At 37.2% G+C, this 24,614-nt stretch overlaps 1 protein-coding gene across 26 annotated transcripts in view; it reads right to left on the reverse strand.

Annotated features, from left to right (window-relative positions):
* The window catches only part of BCAS3 (BCAS3 microtubule associated cell migration factor), a 580,731-nt gene that overhangs the window by 419,221 nt on the left and 136,896 nt on the right, over positions 1 to 24,614 (reverse strand). For all 26 annotated transcript variants that reach the window (XR_014821299.1, XR_014821300.1, XR_014821301.1 and 23 more), the window contains exons 10-12: positions 24,485 to 24,561; positions 19,772 to 19,855; positions 11,738 to 11,908 (exon numbers count right to left, since the gene is read on the reverse strand). Coding sequence is in view for 21 of the 26 variants with exons in the window: in XM_084985051.1 (XP_084841177.1) it covers positions 11,738 to 11,908; positions 19,772 to 19,855; positions 24,485 to 24,561 (332 nt within the window). In the remaining 5 variants the exon portion in view is untranslated. The remainder of the gene's footprint in view (positions 1 to 11,737; positions 11,909 to 19,771; positions 19,856 to 24,484; positions 24,562 to 24,614) is intronic.

Consider the following 24,614-nt stretch of genomic DNA (forward strand, 5'->3'; position numbering starts at 1 on the left):
AAAGTTTACAAGGGTTTCAATTTCTGCCCATCTTTGACAACACTCTTATTTTCTGTTCTTTTGATGATGGTCATCCTGATAGGTAGGAGGTTTTGAGTCACTGCAGTTTTGATTTGCTAATGATTAGTGATGCTGAGCATCTTTTCATGTGCTTATTGGACATCTCTACATTTTTGGAGAAATGTCTATTCAAGTCCTATGCCATTTGTTAATTGGGTATTTTATTGTTGAGTGGTAGAAGCTCCTTATTTATACTATATATTAACTCTTTGCCAGGTAATATGATTTATAATTATTTTCTCCTACTCCATAAGTTGCCTTTTCACTCAGTTGATTGTTTCCTTTTAGGTACAGAAGTTTTAAAGTTGGATGTAGTTCCCTTTGCCTAGTTTTTATTTTGTCATTTGTGTATATGGCACAAGAAATCATTGCACGATTCAAATCCTAAACATGTTCCCTTAAGTCTTCTTCTAGCAGTTTAACAGTTTCTGGCGTTATGGTTGGGTTTATAATCTATCTGAGCTATCATCATTTTTGTTTGTGGTATAAGGTAAGGGCCCAACTTCCTTCTTTTGCATATACTTATCCAGTTTTCTCAAGCCTATTTGTTGAAGAGACTGCCCTTGCCCCACTGTGCAGTTTTTTTCAACACTGTCAAAAATCTTTTGGATGTACATGCATGGGTTTATTTTTGCACTCTCTGTTCTGGTCCACTGGTCTGTCTTTATGCCACTATCACATCATTGTAATTACCATTGCTTTGAAAAATGACTTGAAATGAGGCAGTGGGGTTCCCCCCTCCCCCAGGACTGTGGTGGCTTCTCAGGGTACCTTCATATTTCATAAGAATTTTAGGATGGTTTTTTCCTATTACTGCCAAAAAACACTGTAGAGATTTTGCTAGAGATTGCATTTAATATCACTTTGAGTGCTATAGGTATTTTAAAACATTAAGTAAGTCTTAAAACTCATAAGCATGAGATGTCCTTCCATAAGTAATTTCTTTGACTACTTTTAATAACATATTATAGTTTTTAGTGTGCGTGTCTTTTACTTTCCTGGTTCAGTTTACACCTAAGAGTTTTTTTTCTTAAAAGGAAAAAAAGTCAACAAACCTGACAGACCCTTGTTAGTGTAACAAATTAACAACCAAAAAAAAAGGGCAAAAAATTCAAATAGCTAAAATTGGAAATGAAAGAGGAGCCACTAAAACTGATGTCACAGAAAGAAAAAGGGTTACATGATATTTCTATGAGACCCACATTGCTTTGATACCAAAACAAGAGAAAGACAAAAAGAAAACTACAAATTAATATCACTGATGAATAAGACACAAACATCCAAAAGAAAACAACAAACCAAATTAAATACATTAAAAGGATCATACACCAAGAAACGTGAGATTTATACTTGGAATGTAAGGATGGTTCAACATACAAAAATCAATTAGTCTATTACACCACATTAACAAACTGAGGAACAAAAATCACGTGATCATCTCAATCAATGCATAAAAAGCATTTGAAAAAATTCAACCACTTTCATGATAAAAACTAGGAATAGATGGAAACTACCTCTATATAATGAAAGTCACATATGCAGAGGTCAAAGATAACATTATACACAATAGAGCAAGACTGAAAGTTTTTCCTCTAGGATCAGCAAAAGGCAAGGATGTCTTCTCTCACTACCACTGTGCAACATAGTACTATGAGGTCTAACCATAGCAACCAGACTAAAATAGGGCGCAGTGGGTGGGGGGAGTGAGAAACACAAGGCAACAAATTGGAAAAAAGTAAAATTAGCTCTGTAATAGATTTTATAGATTCCACACAGCAAAAAAAAAAAAAAAAAAAAAAAAAAAAGTTAGAATAAATGAATTCAGCAAAGGTGCAGGACATAAAATCAATACTCAAAATCAGTTTCATTTCTATTTACAATGAAGACTAACTTAAAACAGAAATTAAGAAAACAAATTTATCAATTTCGTTAATCTTTGCAAAGAACCAATTTTAGAGTTTCCCCATCATTTCACTGTTTGCTATTTTGTTGACTTTGGTTCATCTTTCTACTGTTTACTTCTTTTTTTCTTGCTTTGGTTAGAATTTGCTCTTTTTGAAATCACTTAAGGGAAAGCTAAAAGCTAAGAGTATTTATGTGGGACCATTTTTCTTTCCTACTATAAGCATTTAAAGCTATAACTTTCCCATTATGCAATATTATAGCTGCAATTATAATTACTAATATGTTCTATTTCTATGTTCATTGAATCAAAATATTTTCTAATTTCCCTGAGATCTCTTCATCTCATAATTCTATCCCATCATTGACTCCCATGCTTCAGATTTCTTTTATGGCCAATCATATGGTATATCTGGGAGAACAGTCCAGATGTTCTTGAATGTGAAGTCGGTACATTTGGGGGAGTAGTTTTAGGTCATGTTGGTTGACAGTGTTAGTATTCTAAATCTTTGTAAATTTTCTGTATAGTTTTTCTTTTCTTCCTTTTTTTTTTTCTTTTTTTTTTTTTTTTTTTTAAGGCCTCAGCTGTGGCATATGGAAGTTCCCAGGCTAGGCATCAAACTGGAGCTACAGCTGTCAGCCTAGACCACAGCCATAGCAATGCCAGATCCAGGCCGTGTCTGCGACCTACCCCACAGCGCATGGCAATGCTTAAGGGCAATGCTTAACCCACTGAGCAGGGCCAGGGATTGAACCCAAATCCTCATGGATACGAGTCGGGTTTGTTACTGCTGAGCCAGGTTGGGAACTCCTGTATAGTTTTTCTCTCAATTGATAAAAATTGATTGAAAGCATAGTATTTAAATCTCAAACTATAAATGTTAACTAGACTTAAAAGTCTTTTATCTGATATTAACACAGCCACTCCAATTCTATTATGGTTATTGTTTGCATGGTACATTTCTTTCATCCTTTTACTTCGACCAATTACATCTTTGAATCTAAAGTGATCCTGGTGTGAAAATCACTGTCTTTTAACTTGAGTCAATTTATAGTTAACACAATTATGCACACAATTGGATTCTGGTCTGCCATTTTCTATTTATTCTTACATCTCAGGTGTTTGTTGTTCCTCTGATCCTCTTTTTTGGTGTGAAACAATTATTTTTAATGTTAACTATTTTAATTCTTCTGTTAATTTTCAGAGTAATTTCTTAGTGGTTGTTCAGGTTATGAGGTACACCATAAACAACAAGATTACAGCTTAATTCCAGACTTAACTGCAATAAATTATAGCTCCTTGCTCTGAGACAGCTGCATTTTTCTCTCCATTTCTTTGGGCTATTATTGTCATGTGAATTATCAACTGAGAAACATCATTATTCCCTAAAACAATCTTCCAATTACATATGTGTTCTTAAGCTTGATATTGTCCCAAAGGTCTCTGAACCTCTGTCTGTATTTCATCAATTTTTCCTCTCTGTTCTTCAAATTGGCCACAGACTGAACTGCAATCTTGGCTACCAGAACTGCATATTATCCCTACTCATCACCTACCAAATTTACTATTTTTAATTAATACACTGTTTTTTTAACCTTCAAATCAAGTAATTCTACCTCTAAGAAGGAGAAGTGCTTGTTTATGTGACCCAATCTGCTCTCATAAAACTATCACACTCACCAAGCTACTGGCAGATAGAGATAAGAGCAGCATGAATACATGCTTATCACTTCATTCTTAGCTTTTGGTTGATATAGAGTCTGTAAATAGTTATTTTTAAAAATTCTGTCAAGTAATGTACTTATATTCTCTTTATGTAATCATAGGGGGGAAGCATTCCCCAATTATCATTATACTTATACATACAAATCACCCCATTTTAAACATATAAGTGAATAATGCTTAGTAAATTTATATACAGTGTTTATATATTTATATCTAATATATTATATAACCACCACCAGTTGTATAACTATTACCACATTTTAGATTCAAAATAATTCCAACACCCCCAAAATTTCTTTGTCATGACTTTACAGTAGAACACCAATCCCAAGCCCTGGAAATTCCTAATGTATATTTTATATTTTTTCCCTGTTCTAAAAATTTTCAAAATTTTTCAATTTCTTTCACTTACATAATTCTTTTGGTTCAATCATGCTGTGTCAGGTGTCATTCATGTCTTTGTATTGCTTATGTGTATTCCACTGTATGGAGGTCCCACAACATGTGGGTTCAGCAACCAATTCTTGGCAATTTGGATTATTTACACTTGATTTCTATTATCCATAACGCTGGTATGAATACCTACACACACATATTTTTGTGTGAATGTATTTTTATTTCTCTCAGGGAGATAGCTAGAAGTGGATTTGCTCGGTCATATGAAAAATAAATGCTGGAGTTCCCGTAGTGGCGCAGTGGTTAACGAATCCGACTAGGAACCATGAGGTTGCGGGTTCGGTCCCTGCCCTTGCTCAGTGGGTTAACGATCCGGCGTTGCCGGGAGCTGTGGTGTAGGTTGCAGACGCGGCTCGGATCCCGCGTTGCTGTGGCTCTGGCGTAGGCCGGTGGCTACAGCTCCAATTCAACCCCTAGCCTGGGAACCTCCATATGCCGCGGGAGCGGCCCAAGAAATAGCAACAATAACAACAACAACAACCAAAAAGACAAAAGACAAAAAAAAAAAAAAAAAAAAAAATGCTGAAATTTTTAAGAAATAGAAAAATTTTTTGAAAGAAGACACTTTCATATGTCCATGAATAAAGTATGAGGTTTCATCTCTCCACACCCTTTCCATCCCTTTGTATGTATTTTTAATTCTGTACAATCCACTGGAGACAGAAATTAGAACGGTGTTGCCAGGAGGTGTGAGGGTAGGGGGAGGGGGAGTTATTGTTTGATGCATATAGATGATAAAAAGTTCCGGACACGGATAATAGCAATGATTATACAACACTGTGAATGTACTTAATGCCACTGAATTGTAACCCTAAAAATGGCTAAATGGCAACTTTTATGTTAGGTTTATTTTAACACAAATGGGGGGAAACATGCGTTATAAATTATTGCTCTCATCTGTCTTTTCCGTCCTTCCACTCGACTATCAAAAATGTTAGGTGAGGAAAACAAGAAAGAGAAAAGAATTTGTCTCATAGGAGCAGTCTCCAGGAAAGTGTGTTAACCCATGTTTGTTACATCTACTGCTTGCTTTTGGACATATGGTACAGTTACAGAGTTGTGAAACCATCACAACAACACATCTGGAACATTTCCATCACCCCAAAGAGACGCCATAACCACTCCCTCTAAACTCCCAGTCCTAGGCAATCAATAATCTATTTGCTCTTTCTATAGACTTGCCTGCTCTGGTCATTTCCTATAAATAGGTTAACACATTATATGTTCTTTTGAAACTGGCTTCTTTCACTATGCATAATATTTTCAAGGTTCATTTATTTTGTAGCATGAATCAGTACTTCATTTCTTTTTATTGCTAAATAATATTACACTGTATATATGTGTGTGTGTGATGATCATTGTACAACCCATAAATGTAATAAAATTCATTAAGTTAAAAAATACATAAATACCATCTCTTTTAATATGTCAGCAACTCTTACACAATATTCTGTAATAACCTATACACGGAAAGAATCTGAGAAGGATAGATGTATGTATAACTGAATTACTTTGCTATATACCTAAAAATAACACAACATTGTAGAACACTCGGGTACAAGTTTTTACATGAACATACATTTTCATTTCTCTTGGTTATATATCTCCTAAGAGCAATTATTTTAGGAAATAAATTGCCAAATCATATGGTAACTCTTTTCCAAAGCAAATGCATTATTTTACATTTCCACCAGCGAAGTGCAAGGGCTCTCATTCTGCTTACTAGTCATTGGTATATCATTTTTGGAATGAAGTCTATGCAAATCCTTTGCTCATTTTAAAATAAGCCTATTTATCTTTTTATTATTCAGTTCTTTCAATATCCTGGATACACACACAAATAACTGTGGGTAAAACAAATGGTGAGAGCTGAATAAAGTCTGTAGCCTAGTAAACAGTAATGTGCCATTATCAATAGCCTGGTTTTGACATTTTACCACAGCTATGTAAAATGTCACTGTTTGTGGGAAGTTGGAGGAAGCTGGGTGAAGAGCACATCGATACATCTGCGACTTACTGTGAGTCTACAGTTATTTCAAAATTAAAAGTTAAAACGGGAGCTCCTGCTGTGGCACAATGGGATCGGCAGCCTCTCTGCAATGCCAGGATGTAGGTTCAATCCCTGGCCCAGCACAGTAGGTTAAAGGATCTGGCACTGCCTCAACTGGCATTTGTGTAAGTCGCAAATGCAGCTTGCATCTGATCCCTAGCCCAGGAACTCCATATGCCACGGGGTGGCCAAAAAAGAAAAAGTTAAAACTAGAGCATATATGGCAAGCTTTTTAATCTTCCTCATGCTGATAGGTGACAAGTGGTAGTTTGGTTTAGTTTTGTCTTTCTCCTATAACAAGTCAAGTCTATGGATTTTACACCGTTTGTAAATATTTTTCCTGTGAAATATTTGCTCTGTGCCCATTTTTCTATTTTAATTGGATCTTAGAGGAGTCTCTTTCCTTTCATGTATTATAATGCTATACTTCTCTTTCCAACACAATTAGTATTGAGTACTCTACAAGATGGTACTAATACAGAAGCCATCCCGTAAAAAGGCTCATTAATCTTGGTGCATAGCAAAACCTCATGCCACCATATAAGATTTTTTGAATCTTCTCTTTATGAGCTTCACAAATATAACAACCAGATACTTTTGTAGGGATTCTCTCCATGGCATCATCACCTAGTCTAAAATATTATATAAATAATATCCTCATACGGTTGTCCTAAAACATGTAATTTTTACCCACTACCTAACTAAACAGGCTAAAACCCTAAATATATGTAGTAACAACTTGACAAATCACCTGAACAGATACAGGGTGAATAAGCCTTTATCATATGAACAAAAACATAGAAAAATATCTCAGGAACCATTAAATTATTATAGGTAACACTTGCAGTTGCTCTCAGGGCAAGAAATAGCTCAAGTTTATGTCATCATTCCGGCATGTTTTTCCTTGATTAGACATTTTGCCAGCTTGCAAACTTCAATTATATAAATTTGTAAAGGCAAATAATACCGCCTAACTTAGCCATGAAAGGCTTTTTTTTTCCCCCTTTTTTTAGGGCCGAACCTGAGGCATATGGAAGTTCCCAGGCCAGGCGTTGAATCTGAGCTGCAGCTGCCGGCCTACACCACAGCCACAGCAACGCCAGATCTGAGCCGCATTCTGCAACCTACAGCACAGCTCATAGCAATGCCGGATCCTTAACCCACTGAGCCAGGCCAGGGATCAAACCTGAGTCCTCATGGATACAAGCAGGATTCGTTACCACTCAGCCACAACAGGAACTCCATGAAATGCTTTTAAATAAAACTTGAAAGTAACACAGACAAAAATGGATAAAGTCAACTAAATCCATTCCCCTTTAATGCAGTTACCACACAGTGATCCTGTCACCATCAAATCAAACTAAACAATTTAGCATCAGAAAGATGGTGAATCAAATTTTATACACTATCATCATAAACATGAAAATATCTTTATCAAAGCTCAATAGATTTAAACAGCAAAAGTGATAATATCATCATATCAGCTTTAGCTCCTAAAATGTATACAGAAAAGAAAAACCATTACCACTAAGGTCAAACATCAGTGGGAAAGGACTGCAAGTGATAAAACCATGACATTAACCACTCCAGTCTTTTTAATACAATCCAGCATAACCCAAAAACAGTTCTGTACTCCAACTGAACTATTTATCACAGACAAAAATGTCTTCTTGACAAAAGACAGATTCATGTTAAAAAAAAAAAAAAAGGAGCACAGTTTTATACTGAGGAACTCTTACTGCTTCAAAAAATATTTATAATTCTTTAAAAATGCACATAGCGTTTTATCATTTATTGAATATCATTTTACTTCCTGTCGTAATAGAATTTCTAAGTCAAGTTAAATGTTACAAGTTGGAATGAAGAAAGATTATGCTAACAACAAATAGGAAAAAATTTTTAATTATTTTAGAACAATACTCTCACTTTTTTTAACTTTTAAAAGCTAACATTTTTGGAGTTCCCATCCTGGCCCAGTGGAAACAAATCCAACTAGGAACCATGAGGTTGGGGGTTCAATCCCTGGCCTTGCTCAGTGGGTTAGGGATCCGGCATTGCCATGAGCTGTGGTGTAGGTCGCAGAACTCGGCTTGGATCTGACGTTGCTGAGGCTCTGGCCTAGCTGGCAGCTGTAGCTCAGGCTGGACCCCTAGCCTAGGAACCTCCAGATGCTGCAGGGGGGCCCTAAAAAGACAAAAGACAAAAAAGTAAATAAAATAAAATAAAATAAATGCTAACATTTCTATGATTATTTTTTTCTAAGATTATTTTCTAATAAGAATCACTTATCATTAAATAATGAACTTTCATACAAGCTACAGTCCATTTCCACATTCCAAATGTGACAATTTCAAAGTAAAGTTATAAAAGGTTAAGAACCAGAAAAAAAAAATCAGATACAAATCACAACTGAAAATATAAGAGCTAATGCTATACTTTTCATGTAAATTACTTAAAATTTTTCATCTTACATGTTCTTTACTTAGAGTTATATCTCTATTTCCACCAAAAATAATGAGATAACATTTTCGATTTTTAACTGACCACAAATCAGTCTGTCAACAACTGCTAAACGTTTAACAGACTGACTTACACTCACCCAACTAGAAAATGCTGAGAGGGTTGTTATTACTCAGTAAACGTGGGTGGCCTTGAAAGTGAATTAATTAAGAATCAAAGAACAAAAAATATTTTTTACTTTAACACTCATAAAACATTAAGGGTTTATATATTTAATTTCAATTTAAAAAGAGAACATCTGTATGTGTCCATCAACTTGAGCTAATTAACACAACTTTAAAAAAAAAAAAGTTGTTACAGTCAACTGAAAAGTTCACAAGCACTTCAGTAAAAGAGTTTTAAACAAGAATATAAGCCTGTAACATATTTGGTGAACCACAAATTAAGATGGGAAAGGCAGTGAATTCTATTACTCAGATTTTAAATAAACTACAATAACTAGACACAATACTCAGAATTTTAAAGTTTTTTTGTCTTCTAATTGCAGCACAGTCCACATATTTTTTTAAAATGCCACTTGATCTTACTGTAGGAATCAGTATATGAGTACCAGGCAAATGTAATCTTTCATTAAGATGTAAAACCATATGTACTGGAAGAAGATTATTTTCAAAAGAACATGCACTAATTAGGGTTAATATTTCAAAGAATTATGTTCAGAAATAACAGCACTATGTAACAAATAAACAAATTAAAATTACAAAATTAAAATAATTTTTCTCATAAATGTTGCCCTCCTCCTATCTCATTCTAGTAATCAGTTTTATACACATATAGCAATGGCCTCAAACTATTAAAATCATCTTCCGTTGCCTAATCTCCAAAATATACAAACAACTCATACAACTCAATCAACAGCAAAAAAAAACAAACCCAACTGAAAGATGGGCAGAAGCCCTAAATAGACATTTCCCCAAGGAGATATACAGATGGCCAACAGGCATGGGGAAAAAATGTTCAACGTCACTAATTATTAGAGAAATACAAGTCAAAACTACAATGAGGTACCACCCCACATGGGGCAGAATGGCCATTATTAGTAAGCCTACAAATAACAAATTTTGGAAAAGGTGTGGAGAAAAAGGAACTCTCCTCCACTGTTGGTGGTACACCTGATAGGGCTAGAGCAGTCACAGGTGGTTGCAGAAGTCCCAGCGGAGGATCACAGATAAAGAGGGAAACCTGGGGGATGCTGGGAGCCCACTCTAGTAAGTTCAAGAAAAGGCAGGCTTGCTTAACTAGTGGAGGTGCAAGAACCACCTCAGGTCATTGGGTGGGGGTGGGATGAGACCTGCATTCAGATCCAGACCCAGGGCAGGCGTTGGAAGACCAAGACCGCCCTTCAGAGGATCTGCATTCACACCTTACCAGATACTAAGGAGGAGCTACTGCTCCCGCAAAGGAAGAGGCGGGCCTTTCCAATGCTCACGCCCCTTGGATGATAAAACTGTGGCCCACCGGTTTCCTGAGCAGAGCCTCTGTGCCTACCCACCTGCATCTCTCACAAGCGTCCGATCCTAATCAATCTGTTTCCTGCCTATCACTTTGTCTCTCGCTGAATTCCTTCTGCGTGGAGGCATAAAGCACCTGAACCTCGGTGAGTCCAGACACAGGGTGAGTAATCCTAATTTAAAACCGTGGATTTTAAATCCCAATCTGGGTTCTGGCCAGGTTAGTTCTGTCAGTTTCACAATCACTATGGAAAACAGTAGGGCACTTCCTCAGAAAACTAAATATAGAATTACCATATGATCCAGCAATCCCACTCCTGGATATATATTCAGACAAAACTTTCATTGAAAAAGCTGCATATACCCCTATGTTTATTGCAGCACTATTCACAATAGTCAAGACATGGAAACAACCTAAATGTCCATCAATAGATGGACATTAAGATATGGTACATATACACAATGGAATATTAGCCATAAAACGAACAGAATAATGCCATTTGCAGCAAGATGGATGGAATCAGAGATTCTCATACTGAGTGAAGTAAGTCAGAAGGAGACAGATACCATATGTATCACTTACATGTGGAATATAAAATATGGTACAGGTGAACCCATCTACAGAACAGAAACAGACTCACAGACATGGAAAGCAGACCTGTGGTTGCTGAGGGAGAGGGAGTGGGATGGACACGTAGTTCGGGGTTAAGAGAGGCAAACTGTTGTTTTGTTTTGTTTTGTTTTGTTTTGTTTTGCTTTGCTTTTTTAGGGCTGCACCTGTGGCATATGGAAGCACCCAGGCTAGGGGTCAGATTGGAGCTATGGCTGCCGGCCTGCACCACAGCTGCAGCAATGCTGGATCTGAGCTGCATCGGCGACCCACACCACAGCTCACGGCAATGCTGGATTTCCAACCCACTGAGAGAAGCCAGGGATAGAACCCGAATTCTTATGGATACTAGTCAGATCTGTGCTACAACGGGAACTCCCAAACTGTTATATTTAGAATGGATGGTCCTGCTGTATAGCACAGGGCACTATGTCCCATCACTTGTGATGGAACATGATGAAAGATAATATGAGAAAGAGAGTGTGTATAGATGTATGACTGGATCGCTTTGCTGTACAGCAGAAATTGACAGAACAATGCAAATCAACTTTAATGGCTACATGCTATTTATAGTTATTACAAAATATTGGCTATATTCCCTATGATGTTCAATAATTACTCATCATTTAAAAAAAAATTTCTAACCTGAAATAACCTATTTTTTGTTTCCAGCCAAGGCAGAAGTTCTCAGGGCAGGAATCAAAGTAGCACCAATGGCAGGAACCTGAGCCACAGCAATGACAATGATGGATCCTCAACTTGACTGAGCCACCAAAGAACTCTTGAAATAAGCGTAATGTTCTGCAATTCCAATATAACCTGAAATAACCTGAATTGTCTATAATTCCACATTGTCTCCAAGACCAAATATATTTTGTATGATCTTGATTCCAAATGATATGCCTGGTTGGTTGGTCCATTCTCTGCACAAAAGGAACATTACAGGCGGCATGAGTTCTTACCTGGCCTTCCCCAACTGTTTCCGTATCAATTACTGTGATGATGCCTGGGACCAGAGGACTCCTCCTTGAATTACTGTGAATGGCAACATCATCTTCTGTCACACCAGAAGGCAGGGTGCCTGTCAGCTGAGTCACCACTTTCCCAACCATGGTCAGGCCAGTTTTCAATGTCTACACAACGAAAGGTAAGATGAATAGTTTCATATCAGTATTTGCATTCTAAATAGAAATATACATTTTGTTAATTCACATCAAATCTTTATTCTCTTATAAGGTTTTATGTAGCAGTGCACGGACACAGAAATTCAGTCTGATACTTTTTTTCTTTTGGCCACAACTGCACCATGTGAAAGCTTTCCAGCCAGGGATCAAACCTATGCTGACACAGGAACCCAAGCTGCTGCAGTGACAACCCCAGATCCTTAACTCGCTACACCACAGGAGAACTCTAGCCTTTTATACAAATTTAAATATTTCTTAGTTAGAAAACTAGTATCAGTTTGAGTGATGGCATCCGTAGAGTTCTCTGCAGTTCCCATCATGGTTCAGCGGTTAACGAACCCAACAAGTATCATGAGGATGCAGGTTCGAATTGATCCCTGGCCTCGCTCAGTGGGTTAAGGATCCTCGGTGCGTTAAGCATCTTAGTATTGCCGTGAGCTGTGGTATAGGTCAAAGACATGGCTTGGATCTGGCATGGCTGTGGCTGTGATGTAGGCCCGCGGCTACAGCTCCAATTCAACCCATAAAGGAACTCTCCATATGCTGTGGATGCAGCCCTAAAAAGCAATATATATATGTGTATATACACATATATATAAATTGAAAAAAATAAAGAGTTCTTGGAGTTACTATCATGGCACAGCTGAAACAAATCTGAGTAGGAATCATGAGGTTGCAGGTTCGATCCCTGGCCTCGCTCAGTGGGTTAAGGATTCAGTGTTGCCGTGAGCTGTGGTGTAGGTTGCAGACATGGTTCAAATCTGATGTGGCTGTGGTTGTGGTGTAGGCTGGCAGCTGCAGCTCCAATTCAACCCCTAGCTTGGGAACCTCCACATGCTGCTGGTGCAACCCTAAAAAGCAATAAAAAAATTTTTTAAATAAAAAAGTTCTCAAAGACAGCATGGTGAGAATAAAGAGCTTTGTTTCACATGAAGGTAATTAAAAATATTTACTTCTTCCCCCTTCCTCAATGCACAAAACTTAAAACATGTGACATAGTAAGAAATAGAAACTATGCGATGTTCTAGTTTTGTAATAGCATAAATCTCTCTCTCTTTTTTTTTTTCTTAATGGCCACAACTCCAGAATATGCAAGTTCCCAGGCCAGGGACTGAATCTGAGCTGCATCTATGACCAACACTGGGCTGGGGATTTAACCAGCTGTGCAGGGCCATGGATCAAACCTGTGCCTCCACAGCAACCCAAGCACTAAATGGATTCTTAACCCACTGGACCATGGAAGGAACTCCTCTAAATCTACTTTTCTTTTTTTTTTTTTAAAGGCCACACCCACAGGATATGGAGGTTCCCAGGCTAGGAGTCTAATCAAAGCTGCAGCCGATGGCCTACACCACAGCCACAGCAACACTAGATCCAAGCCGCATCCTCGACCTACACCACAGCTCATGACAGTGCCAGATCCTTAACCCACTGAGAAAGGCTAGGGATCAAACCTGTGTCCTCCTGGATACTAGTCAGGTTTCTACTGAGCCATGACAGGAACTCTGTATAAATCTACTTTTAAGTTTACTTGCTAGCATGAAAGAGACTGAGACACTGGTGGAATCTGCATGTGAAAAAGACTCTGCTTCCAAGTTACATCTATAATATAAATATTGCACATGTGTTCCATTCCTGGCCTGGGGAATTTCTGCATGTCATGGACACAGGTAAGAAAAAAAAAAGTATAAATTTCCTCAAACATCTCCCTCAGGTTTGTAGAAGAGAAAATTGAGGCTACAGAAATTAAGTAAGATGGCAGGTCAAACAGCTGGCCAATGACAAAGCCAGAATTCAATTCTAGAACTATCTCCAAAGCTTAATTTTAAGTGCTATCCAATATTGCCTTGTAATCTATTCCTGTTACTACTTGTGATCTCACACTTCATAAATTCAGAAAACACATGAATACTGGGAGGGGAAAAAAGGAAAAGTGAAGGCCGTAATAATGTATCCTAATAAATACTTAAATAAAATGACCAGCAAAGCCATTTGCTGAATTCAAGCAAAATGATATAACTTACAGCTGACTGAAACCAAGAAAAAGCCACAAATCAATTGCAACTGTTTTGTTTAGCGCTAAAAACTCAAACTGCAGTGATTATAAAACACATTAGTGTTCCTCAATTAGCAGCCAAACATTTGTTTCAATAATTCACAAGAAATGACTTACACAAAGTCTGTTAGAGTGTTGTCAAGAAAGCCTCTGACAAACCAACAAAACCAGGCGCCACAGTGTATTGATGTCAAAAGCTGGCCAGGAAGCCTGATTAACCTCTGAGATGCCTCAGCTGATGTACTTACTCCATTAATGCTAATGGAGATGGTCCCACTTAAACATGGAGCTATCCCTTTATCAAAGGAATGCCTTTCAGGTTTAAAGTCTTTGATTGTATATCCTCCCCATTTGCCCTTGAGCCTATTATTTCATGCTCTTATACCAATGAAAAGGAATAAAACTAAAATAACTGGAGCACACAGAAAGTGGGAAGTAATGTACCAAAGCGAACCACAGATAAAGGGAAAAGTTAATATAAGAGAACTAGGAAAAAACTCCAGAAAGAGGGGAAAAACAGAGTAGTATATATTTCACAGTCAAAGGCTCATATTACAGGAAGACTTAATGATATTTCTCAACAAAAAACGTATGACTACTGTTGGGGTACTTATGGTGGACAAGACACTAAAACCCAGATTGAACCGTCATCAAATCTGTACTTTGTACAGTGACATGACAGTCATTAACTTTCAAAATAAGGTCCATAGCAATGAGATCCTGCTGTGTAGCACTGGGAGCTATGTCTAGTCATTTATGATGGAGCGTGATAATGGGAGAAAAAAGAATGTACACATGTATGTGTAACTGGGTCACCGTGCTGTACAATAGAAAAAAAAATGTATTGGGGAAATGACAATTGACTGCAATTAAAAAAAATAAATTTTTAAAAAAACGTCCAGTGCAGGGGGTGAGAGAGGGATGTGCAAGTCTTCTACATTCGTAAAGACCTTTGCTTCTAGGAGAAATTTGTTTCCGTATTAACAGCAAACGTATCAGTGAGCACTAGCGTCCTCACCATCTGAAGTAACTACATTTTTCAAAAGTTCTTTATATTCTCGACTAACCTTTGTAAGAACATTCACAGAACGAATCTGTATCTCTACGAGTGCTGAACATAATAAGACTCTAACAAATGTGTTAAACCATCTCCTAAAACGGGCCAAACATTCAAAGGCACATGGTACAGAGTCAGCAAAGGGTCACTAGGCATCTTTAACCTTTCTCATGCCCTATCGGCTGTCCTCCCTCCCCATTAGTACTGATGGTGCTGCTCTCACAAAAGCTGTTAGTTGTCATTAAGAGGTTATCAGATAACAGGAGAAAACAGAGGCGTTTTTATTAAATCAATTTACCACACTGGGGTTTTAAACACATTAAAAGGAAAAATCAAATAGGACAGTTATAAGGTAACTAGAATATATGGACCCAGATTTAATAAATGTTTCAAAATAATCCAATTTCAAAAATTTCAATATTAAATTTTTTCCTTCAACACTGCCACAGAGAATTCATCATAATTATATTCTTTATAAGGAAAGCCACATAAATTATTTGCAAAGATGAATTTGAAGTGCTATTTAAAAACCCAGGGAGGAAAAAAGTTTATTTCCACTAAGGAGATCTGAGCACATATACAATTAATATAATTTAGACCTATAATTATAAGGTGAGACATAAAGAATTAAAAATTCAACAATTAATCCTTCTATATAACAAAGCGGTTAGCCTCTGTGAAGCCACATAAGAAGCTGTCATCAGAGAAAGAAAATATTAATGATTATTCTATCAGAGAAAGTGATTTAGTATTTTCTTAAGAAGCACATACGCCATGGCTTTTCAAATATTTTCCATGTACTATCTCAAATATCATATTAACTAGAAATCATTAAAATGGTAAGAAATAAGAATTATTTTCTATTTTCAATAATGTCAGGCTAGGTAAATCAGATCAATCCTACCCATGAAAACAAGTAGGAAAACAGTGGATATTTTTTTTTTAACTCCCCTTAAAGTTATTAAATATTTAACAGGATACTGATGAGTTACTAGGTCCAAATCCAAGAGAAAAAGGAAATCCACCCAGACAAGTTAGCTGGTATTTGGGACTAAATGCACTGGACAATTCTAGAGGGGGCGTCTGAAAGAGACGGGCTGGTGCTTTTGGAAGAAGGTAGTCACACTCAAGGGGGTCTGTCTGGTGACCCCCTCCATGCTTTGGGTGAAAACATAAGGGGACACACAACAGAAATAAGAGTGCACCTGTGGTAATCAGGATCTCAGCTATTTCAGATGACCTTTATTTAAATAATTAAAGTAATCTCAATCCCTGAATTGGATTAGGATGATCCACGCCTGAGAGTGTCAAAGAACCCTGGTATCATCTCCAAATCAAAACTGCTTCTAGGAGTTCCCGTCGTGGCGCAGTGGTTAACGAATCCGACTAGGAACCATGAGGTTGAGGGTTCGGTCCCTGCCCTTGCTCAGTGGGTTAACGATCCGGCGTTGCCGTGAGCTGTGGTGTAGGTTGCAGACGTGGCTTGGATCCTGCGTTGCTGTGGCTCTGGCGTAGGCTGGTGGCCACAGCTCCGATTCGACCCCTAGCCTGGGAACCTCCATATGCCGCAGGAGCGGCCCAAGAAATAGCAAAAAGACCAAAAAAAAAAACTGCTTCTAAAGATTTTTTAGAACAAGGCCAACAAGGAGTCAAGACAGCCTCAGCTACCAGAAACAGCAAACAACAAAAACACACCTAAAAGGGAGCCAGATATTGGAGTTATCAGAAACAAACTAAAATGGCTGTCTTTATTGTGCTTAAATAGTTTGGTTATTTAAGGAAAATGGAATTTCTAGAGAATCAGAAACCATCACTATTTACTAAGAGATTTTATCAATGTGTATGTATTTGATTTTATCAAACCTTATAGTGCATATTCTGAGATAATTATATTATTTTCAGCTTTATTCCATTAATGTGGCTAATTACACTCACTGATTTTGAGTAATAAACCAGCCTTATATTGCAGAATTATCCCAAAGGGATTGTGACACATTACCCCTCTGTGTATATTCATTTTTCTTCTGCTAGCATTTTGTTTAGGATCTTTCAAACCTATGAGACAGGACTACAGCTTTCTTTTTTCCTAATACTCTTGTCCAGTTTCCATACCAAGGTGATCTTGCATCTTGCATTGTAAAACAAGAATAGACATAATCTGACTTTTTTATCCTGAGGGAGAGTCTTGGTAATAGTGCAATTGTTTATTTTTTTAATTTAAGTGTAGCAATTTATAATATTGTGTTAGTTTCAGGTGTATGGCAGAGTGATTCAGTTATATATTTATTTCAGAATATTTTCCATTATAGGTTAAGATATTGAATATGGTTTCCTGTGCTATACAGTAAATCCTGGTTGTTTAATTTATGCTATTGTTTATTTGTAAACAGAATTCTCTGCAGAAGGTTTCTAGATCTGAAGGTACCTTTGAGAAAGTTTTCTTTTTTCTTTCTTTTTGGCTGAATTGGTGGCCGTGGAAGTTCCTAGGCCAGGGATTGATCCTGCGCCACAGCTGCAACCTGAGCTGCATCAATGACAACATCGGATCCTTAACCTTCTGTGCCACAAGGGATTTTTCTTAGTAAAATTTTATAACCACTTACACAACAAAGTACAGAGGTTGTAAGTATATATTGTGATAAATTTTCACGAATGAACATACTAATATAAGTAAAGTATAACCCATAATATAATAGGCAAAAATACAAAAGAATGTATGTATTCCAGAAAACAAAAGGTTAATCTGGAATACATCAACCTCAGAAGATTAATCTATCCACAAAGTTTCTAATATCCAATAACTTATTAGGAGAAATTACATTGGGGGGGTATAGTCATCCCAAATTTCCAATCTTTCCTATAAAAAATATCTACGCCTTGGATGTGATCAATCCAGATCTGATGAGATTTTTGGAAAATAATTTGACAGTATTTTAAACAAAACCTCAAGATATTCATGCTCTCTGACTCAAGAGTCCATAAGTACACAAAAAAAATTACCTAAATTATGAGGTGTTTTCCAAAATATTTCACAACTAAATAATTTCATGAATAACATTTCAAGATAAATATCAACCAAAAGAACAGGGGATAATATGTGATGGGACATGTTAAGACGAGCAAAAAACAGGTGACCTTTCCATTCATGGCTCTGTTTTGCCCTCATTTTATAAATGTATAAGCAAAAACAGGAATCAGCACTAAAATCAGCCTAACCCAAACAAAAATTAAACATTAATCACTTTATTCAAGAGTTAATGACAACACCTGATCTACTGTCAGAGCAATCAACGCCAACTCCATGGGTGACCAAGGGCTTCTTCAGGTGTGGTCATCAACAAAATCTCCGAGAGTTTAAGTGCAAAAGACAGAGCATATCTTTCGCAGTTCACAATACTGCCGTATATAAAAGTGGAGAGTTCTTTTCAAACCATAGTTAAGTCTAGCCTCATTCCAGCAAGTGTACTTCCAGCGAACAGTTAAACAACTAAACAGTTACTGAAGGAGGCAGTTCACTATGCGTTTATGTAGGGACCCAAACACATAATTATAGCAAAGAAGAACTGCAAAGTTATAATTATAACTGAAAATTATTCAGGATAACAACACAGTGAGCTACCCTGACAAAGTGTATGAAGAGATTCTAATACTTGAGAACCAGATCTCATTGGAGTGCTCTGTGAATCTACTAGAAATTAACTGAATAACACTGATGCTGTCTCAGATTTCTCTTCACAGAAACAACCATCACAATTTTTTCATACAGAGTGGAGAAAAGGAAGTAATTCTTATAAAGACTCTCAACTCTAAAATATATGATGCTGTAAGCAGAAAGCCCAGTCTTTCCCTTTGAGTGAAAAATATATAATGCTTCTCTCACCAAACCACATCATGTAAGCATTTGTGATCAGTCTTGCAGTATTTCTGTATTTGTTTCACATAAAACAGTGTGACCTTTGATTCCCTCCCTGTGGTTTGCTTTAAACTGTTGTTCTTTTCTGAATCGTTGTGTTTTCTATTACATGCTGTCATTTAGATTCACTGTGTCATCCCTATTATTAGAATTGTTTTGTTGTATACTTCACAATTCAAAGGATAGTGATTATAAGAATACCTTATAATCAGCCTAAAGTTTACGAGACATCATCAAAATTAACCCTCACACATACACCAAAAGAACTCACTTGACAAACATGCAGGGGGCAGCTCTTTGACATGAAAGAATCTTTGAAAGTGCCAGAGGTTTCACTCAAGTTCGCATAAGGAATGATATTCTTTTTATGCGAAGAAGGTTCGTGAATGTTCAAAGATGCAGAGGGATGTCAGTATAGGTAAAGTGATGCAAAAAAGAATCCAGAAGTCACTCCGTAAAACATAAAAAGCTTCTTTCCAAAGTGGTATTAATTAGATTACAGACTTTGATCTAGCTAACAGATGTAAATATTTTAAATTGGATAAAGACAAACCTTATAATCATTCCAACAGAAAATAAAGTATTATTATTTAGGAACCTTAAGAGACTGAATACCTAACGATTTCGCCAGCAATTCTCCTCAGGGGAAAAATAATCAACTTACTTTCCTGAATTTGTTCAATAGTTGTGAGGGAAAAGGGAAGGGACGATCTCAATTCAATTCCAGAAAGAAACATGATAAATACGCAGAGTAACTGCAACTCCCAGAGACCGCTGGATACTCACTTTAGCAGCACTAATGACTGTGGCAGTATAAGACTGAATGTTGTCTCCACAGGCTCCACCACGGGACTGATGACATCGAATCAACTGTGAGAGAGAGAGAGAGACCAGAAAGTCATTTCAATTAAGCTGTTTAACTCTACAGGCTCTTAGGATAGAGCTTATTTACCCTGCAGAATGGTGGTGGTGGGTGGGAATGTTTGCATGAGGGTTTTTCAGACAAACAGCTAAAAGCCCTGCTGAGACACTTTTACTCCTTTTTATAACCTCCTGGTGCCACTCAGGCAGTTTCATGCTCAAATACGATTTTTAATTACAAGATGAATAGTCATTAAGAATTCCTAAACTCCGAGATGGCAGAATTTGAGATCTGGCAGACTTTCCACAAATAAATTTTAGCAACATAATCAAAGGACTTAGATGTGACTTCCTAACATTAAATATTTAACATGCTAGTGAACTAGAGTTCTGTCCTCTAATTCCTACATAAAGATTGTAAAAGGAAACTTTAAAAAATAGACCAAAAAATGCGCCATATTTCCAATGTCAATTGTGTTTGTGGGAAAATGGCACCAATTGTGCATAAATCAACTATGACACACATGGTCCTAGTCCACTTCAGAGGGCTTACTAGTGTTAACATCAGAATGAAAAAGAAACGCCCCTATTCATGTCTGATGTAAATAAATTAATTTGCCAATTCTCAAAGTGAATCACTAGTTTGACATGCACGATTATCTCATGTGCTGAGCAACAGAGCAGGACTAAATTATCCACTGCTTCAACACCTCCTAAATTTTGGAGAGAGAAAGAGAAAGAAAGAAGAGAGAAAAAGAGAAAGAAAGCAAGCAAAGAAGGGAAGGAAGGAAGGGAGGCGGGGATGGAGGCAGGGAGAAGGGAGGGAATTCGCCAGACTTTTATGTTTAAAATTTTTAATAAATGGATATTAGTAGACTATTAAAATAGCTCCACACTGTGATATGAGCTATTCAAAGCCTACAGAATCCAGAAAGAATCTTGCTCTCCCAAAATATAAAAAGAAAATAATTTCAAACCAGGTCACACAATAAAGAATAATATGTAAGCCTCTTACTCTTTTAAAGTCAAAATTGTCATCACTGACATTGTATTAAACACACATACACACAAACCTTTAGCACAAGAATATATTATTGTCTGATGTGAGATGTTAAGCTGCCTCACTGAATGATTCATTAAGTAGAATTCAAAGTCAGTGGTGAGGAATTTTCCAAATCACAGGAGACTGGAAGACAGTTTCACAGAGGGGAGAAAAGGGAGTTTGAAAATTTTAACTAATCAAGAGAATCTCTGTCACTCACCCACTCATTCATTCATTCATATACACAGACTCAACGAATGATGAAAATTATCCCTCTGCTGCCTCCTGCAGCATGTGCAAGGAAAGACATTAGCTTAGAAATACTACTTCCCTGCTTCAGGTAATTAAAATAATCAAGGAAAACAAGAAATACTATGACTCTCAGTTCAACTAAATCTGAGTCAGCATTCCTACATAAACATAAATAAGCTGGAAATCTGTTTAAAACTTAGACTCACTGCAAAAATTATATTTGGGAATTCCCGTTGAGGCTCAATGGTTAACGAACCCAACTAGCGTCCGTGAGGACACGGGTTCGATTCCTGCCCTTGCTCAGTGGGTTAAGGATCTGGTGTTGCCATGAGCTGTGGTGTAGGTCACAGACGCAGCTCGGATCCCGTGTCATTGTGGCTCTGGCGCAGACCAGAGGCTACAGCTCCAACTGGACCCCTAGCCTGAGAACTCCATATGCCACAGGTAAGGCCCTAAAAAGACCAAAAAAAAACAAAAAAAATTATATTTGAACATCAGTGTATCAAAATAAAAGATAAGTCAGAAACTTCTGTACTACAAAACTCTATCACACCCAATTCCCACAAAATATTGCTGAGCAAAAAAAACAACATACAAAAGACTCCATATATTTTATATATATAATATAAATATACACATACATATATATGTGTGTGTATGTATATAAAATTATATATTGTGTTGTTATTTTGGGAAAGGTAAATATATATAACATGATAAATATATAAGCATATAAATAAAACAAATATAAAAATAAATGTACCTAATTTTTTTTTTTTTTTTTTTGTCTTTTTGACATTTCTTGGGCCGTGCCCGCGGCATATGGAGGTTCCCAGGTTAGGGGTTGAATCGGAGCTGTAGCCCCCAGCCTATGCCAGAGCCACAGAAACGCGGGATCCGAGCTGCGTCTTCAACCTACACCACAGCTCACAGCAACACCGGATCCTTAACCCACTGAGCAAGGGCAGGGATCGAACCCGCAACCTCATGGTTCCGAGTCGGATTCGTTAACCACTGCGCCACGACGGGAACTCCCTAATTATTTATTAAATGAAAACTCACACAATGAAGGAAGGCAGAAAAAGTGGGACCAAGGACAAACTATAGAACCTATGAATGCAGCATCTGACTGAATACCTTCAGTTTTAGGCAGAAGTGAAAGGTGAGTGAACTTTGGAGTTCCAGTCAGTGCTCAGTGGTAACAAACCTAACTAGTAACCATGAGGATGCAGGTTCAATCCCTGCCCTTGCTCAGTGGACTAAGGATCCAGCATTGCTGTGGCTGTGGTGTGGGCCAGCAGTTACAGCTCTGATTCAACCCCTACCTGGGAACTTCCATGTGCCACGGGTGCAGCCCTAACAAAACCAAAAAAAAAAAAAAAAAAAGGAGAAAGAATTTCAAGAACATCTTGAACTCTTTTTAGTTGGTGTGACTTTTGTAGTGATACAAGCAAGCATTTGTATAATTATGTTTTTGGATTATAGGACTGAAGAAATGAAGAAAACATACTGACATCATAGTCTCCTATCCAAAACCAAGGACATATAAATAGGAAAAGGGAAACAAAAAGGAGAGACTCCTGTAGAAATGCCAATGTGAGCTTATTTCCAAAATGAACATGTGTGTATGTGGGTGCATGAGTATGAGTATGTGTATATTTGCCTATTTATGTGTATATATAGAAGTATATGTGGGTATATAACATGTATGTTTTTGAACTTTGTCCACTGAATGAAAGAATCTAGAAGCAATAAACACCAGTAACCATGAGCCCATCTACTGGACAAAGTTCAGCATCTAATAGCTTTGCCCACTACAAGAAACTAGTAAAACCAAAAGAAGATGATACCAGGGCTGAGACTTAGCAAGTACAAGATGGCCCTGGACATAGTCTTATGACAGCAAGTATGGAAATAGTATGTTTATTTAAAAATTTTTTGGCCACACCCATGGCATGCAGAAGTTTCTAAGCCAGGGACTGAACTCACGCCACAGCAGCGATTTGAGCCACTACAGTGACAACACCAGATTCTTAACCTACTGAGCCACAAGGGAAGTCCTAAAAAAAAAAAAAAAAACTGATGAAGACACATCTCGATGTCACAAGAACCAGACTAACGGGGTTCTCACTGGTCAACTCTGGGACAATTTAAAAACTAAAATAATAACAGACAGAACAAAAAATTAAAACCACAGAAATCCAAGAGCCCATGTCAAAAATACGGACGGAAAGACAGAAAGGAAGACAGAGTTCTTGACTACAATAGAAAGCCGAATGCCTACTGGTAAATGTGCAAAGTGGAAGAGGAAAATCATTAATGCACAAGCCTCACAGTAAAGACTGATTCAGGCAAGAATCATCCATGGATGCTAAAATTAGGCTAAGATGTTGATGAAAAGCAGGATATATGAGGCGCTTTCCAAATTATTTGTTACAGAGGAAAAAACAGTGATTATTCAATGTATAAACTGGACGAGACCTTGACAAAATTAGCATCACCAATAAAGGACAGATGTATATCATGTGCCTCCAGATGTGATGCTGAGGGAAGTAGAGAGCAACACTCACGTAGCGTTCCGGCCAGAAGTACACAGCCCAAATATAGTCTCGAGAAGCACATCAAAAATATTCAAGATAAAAATCATGTTATGAAAAAAAAAAAAACAAGAGGAATACATAGGGGGTTGTAGTCTTCAAAAATTATCAATCGAGTGTAAAAGAAAAAGAAAGGAACACTCCTACGAAATACCCGATCCCAGATTGGATCCTGCACCAAAGGAAAATATTTTCTACACATGACATGACAGGGTTAACCGACAAAATTGTAAATGGCATAAATGGCATAGAAAGGATTTTTGTCCTTTGCTTTGAATTGGAAATAAATCTTTCAGTGTATAAAATACCATATCTCATTTACTATGATGACCTTCATAGATAAGTGAAATTGATAAATAACGAATGGCAAAACTCTTGTTTAGATGTACACAGACAGTTAGATTCCATTAACTTATTCTATGCCACAAGTTTCCAATCTACTAATAAGAACAGAAGTCATTTCTGCCTCCTGATTTCTATCTCCTCAGAAAACTACTGTGCTAATCTCAATGCTGTGAGCTAAGATTAATGGAGTAAAGTTCCCTACAGAAAATTAAGCCTGAAAAAAAAGTAAGGCTGAGTCCAAACACTGATCCTAAGCAGTGAGTACAGACAATTATTGGGTGCCCAATTAAAACAAAAAGCAAAGAAAACAAACTACTAAGTTAAACATTCATTGTTGGTTGGTAGTTACCTTTGGAACACTCACACTCCATCACAAATATTCCAACATGGGCCCTGCCTTACCTTGTTTTCTGCATAAGCAAGCCAGCGGCTCCCAAGAGCAATAGGATTCATGTTGGGCCCTGGACAAGGGTAGCAGCCTGAAAAATTTCAAATGGCAATATTAAGAAATCTCTTAATAAATTTTCTGTTG

This window comes from Sus scrofa, chromosome 12, assembly GCF_054392235.1.
Source record: "Sus scrofa isolate SSC_HxYL_T2T_F1_AM1 chromosome 12, Sscrofa_HxYL_maternal_Yorkshire_Landrace_v2.0, whole genome shotgun sequence".
In the NCBI taxonomy this organism is placed as follows: Eukaryota; Metazoa; Chordata; class Mammalia; order Artiodactyla; family Suidae; genus Sus; species Sus scrofa.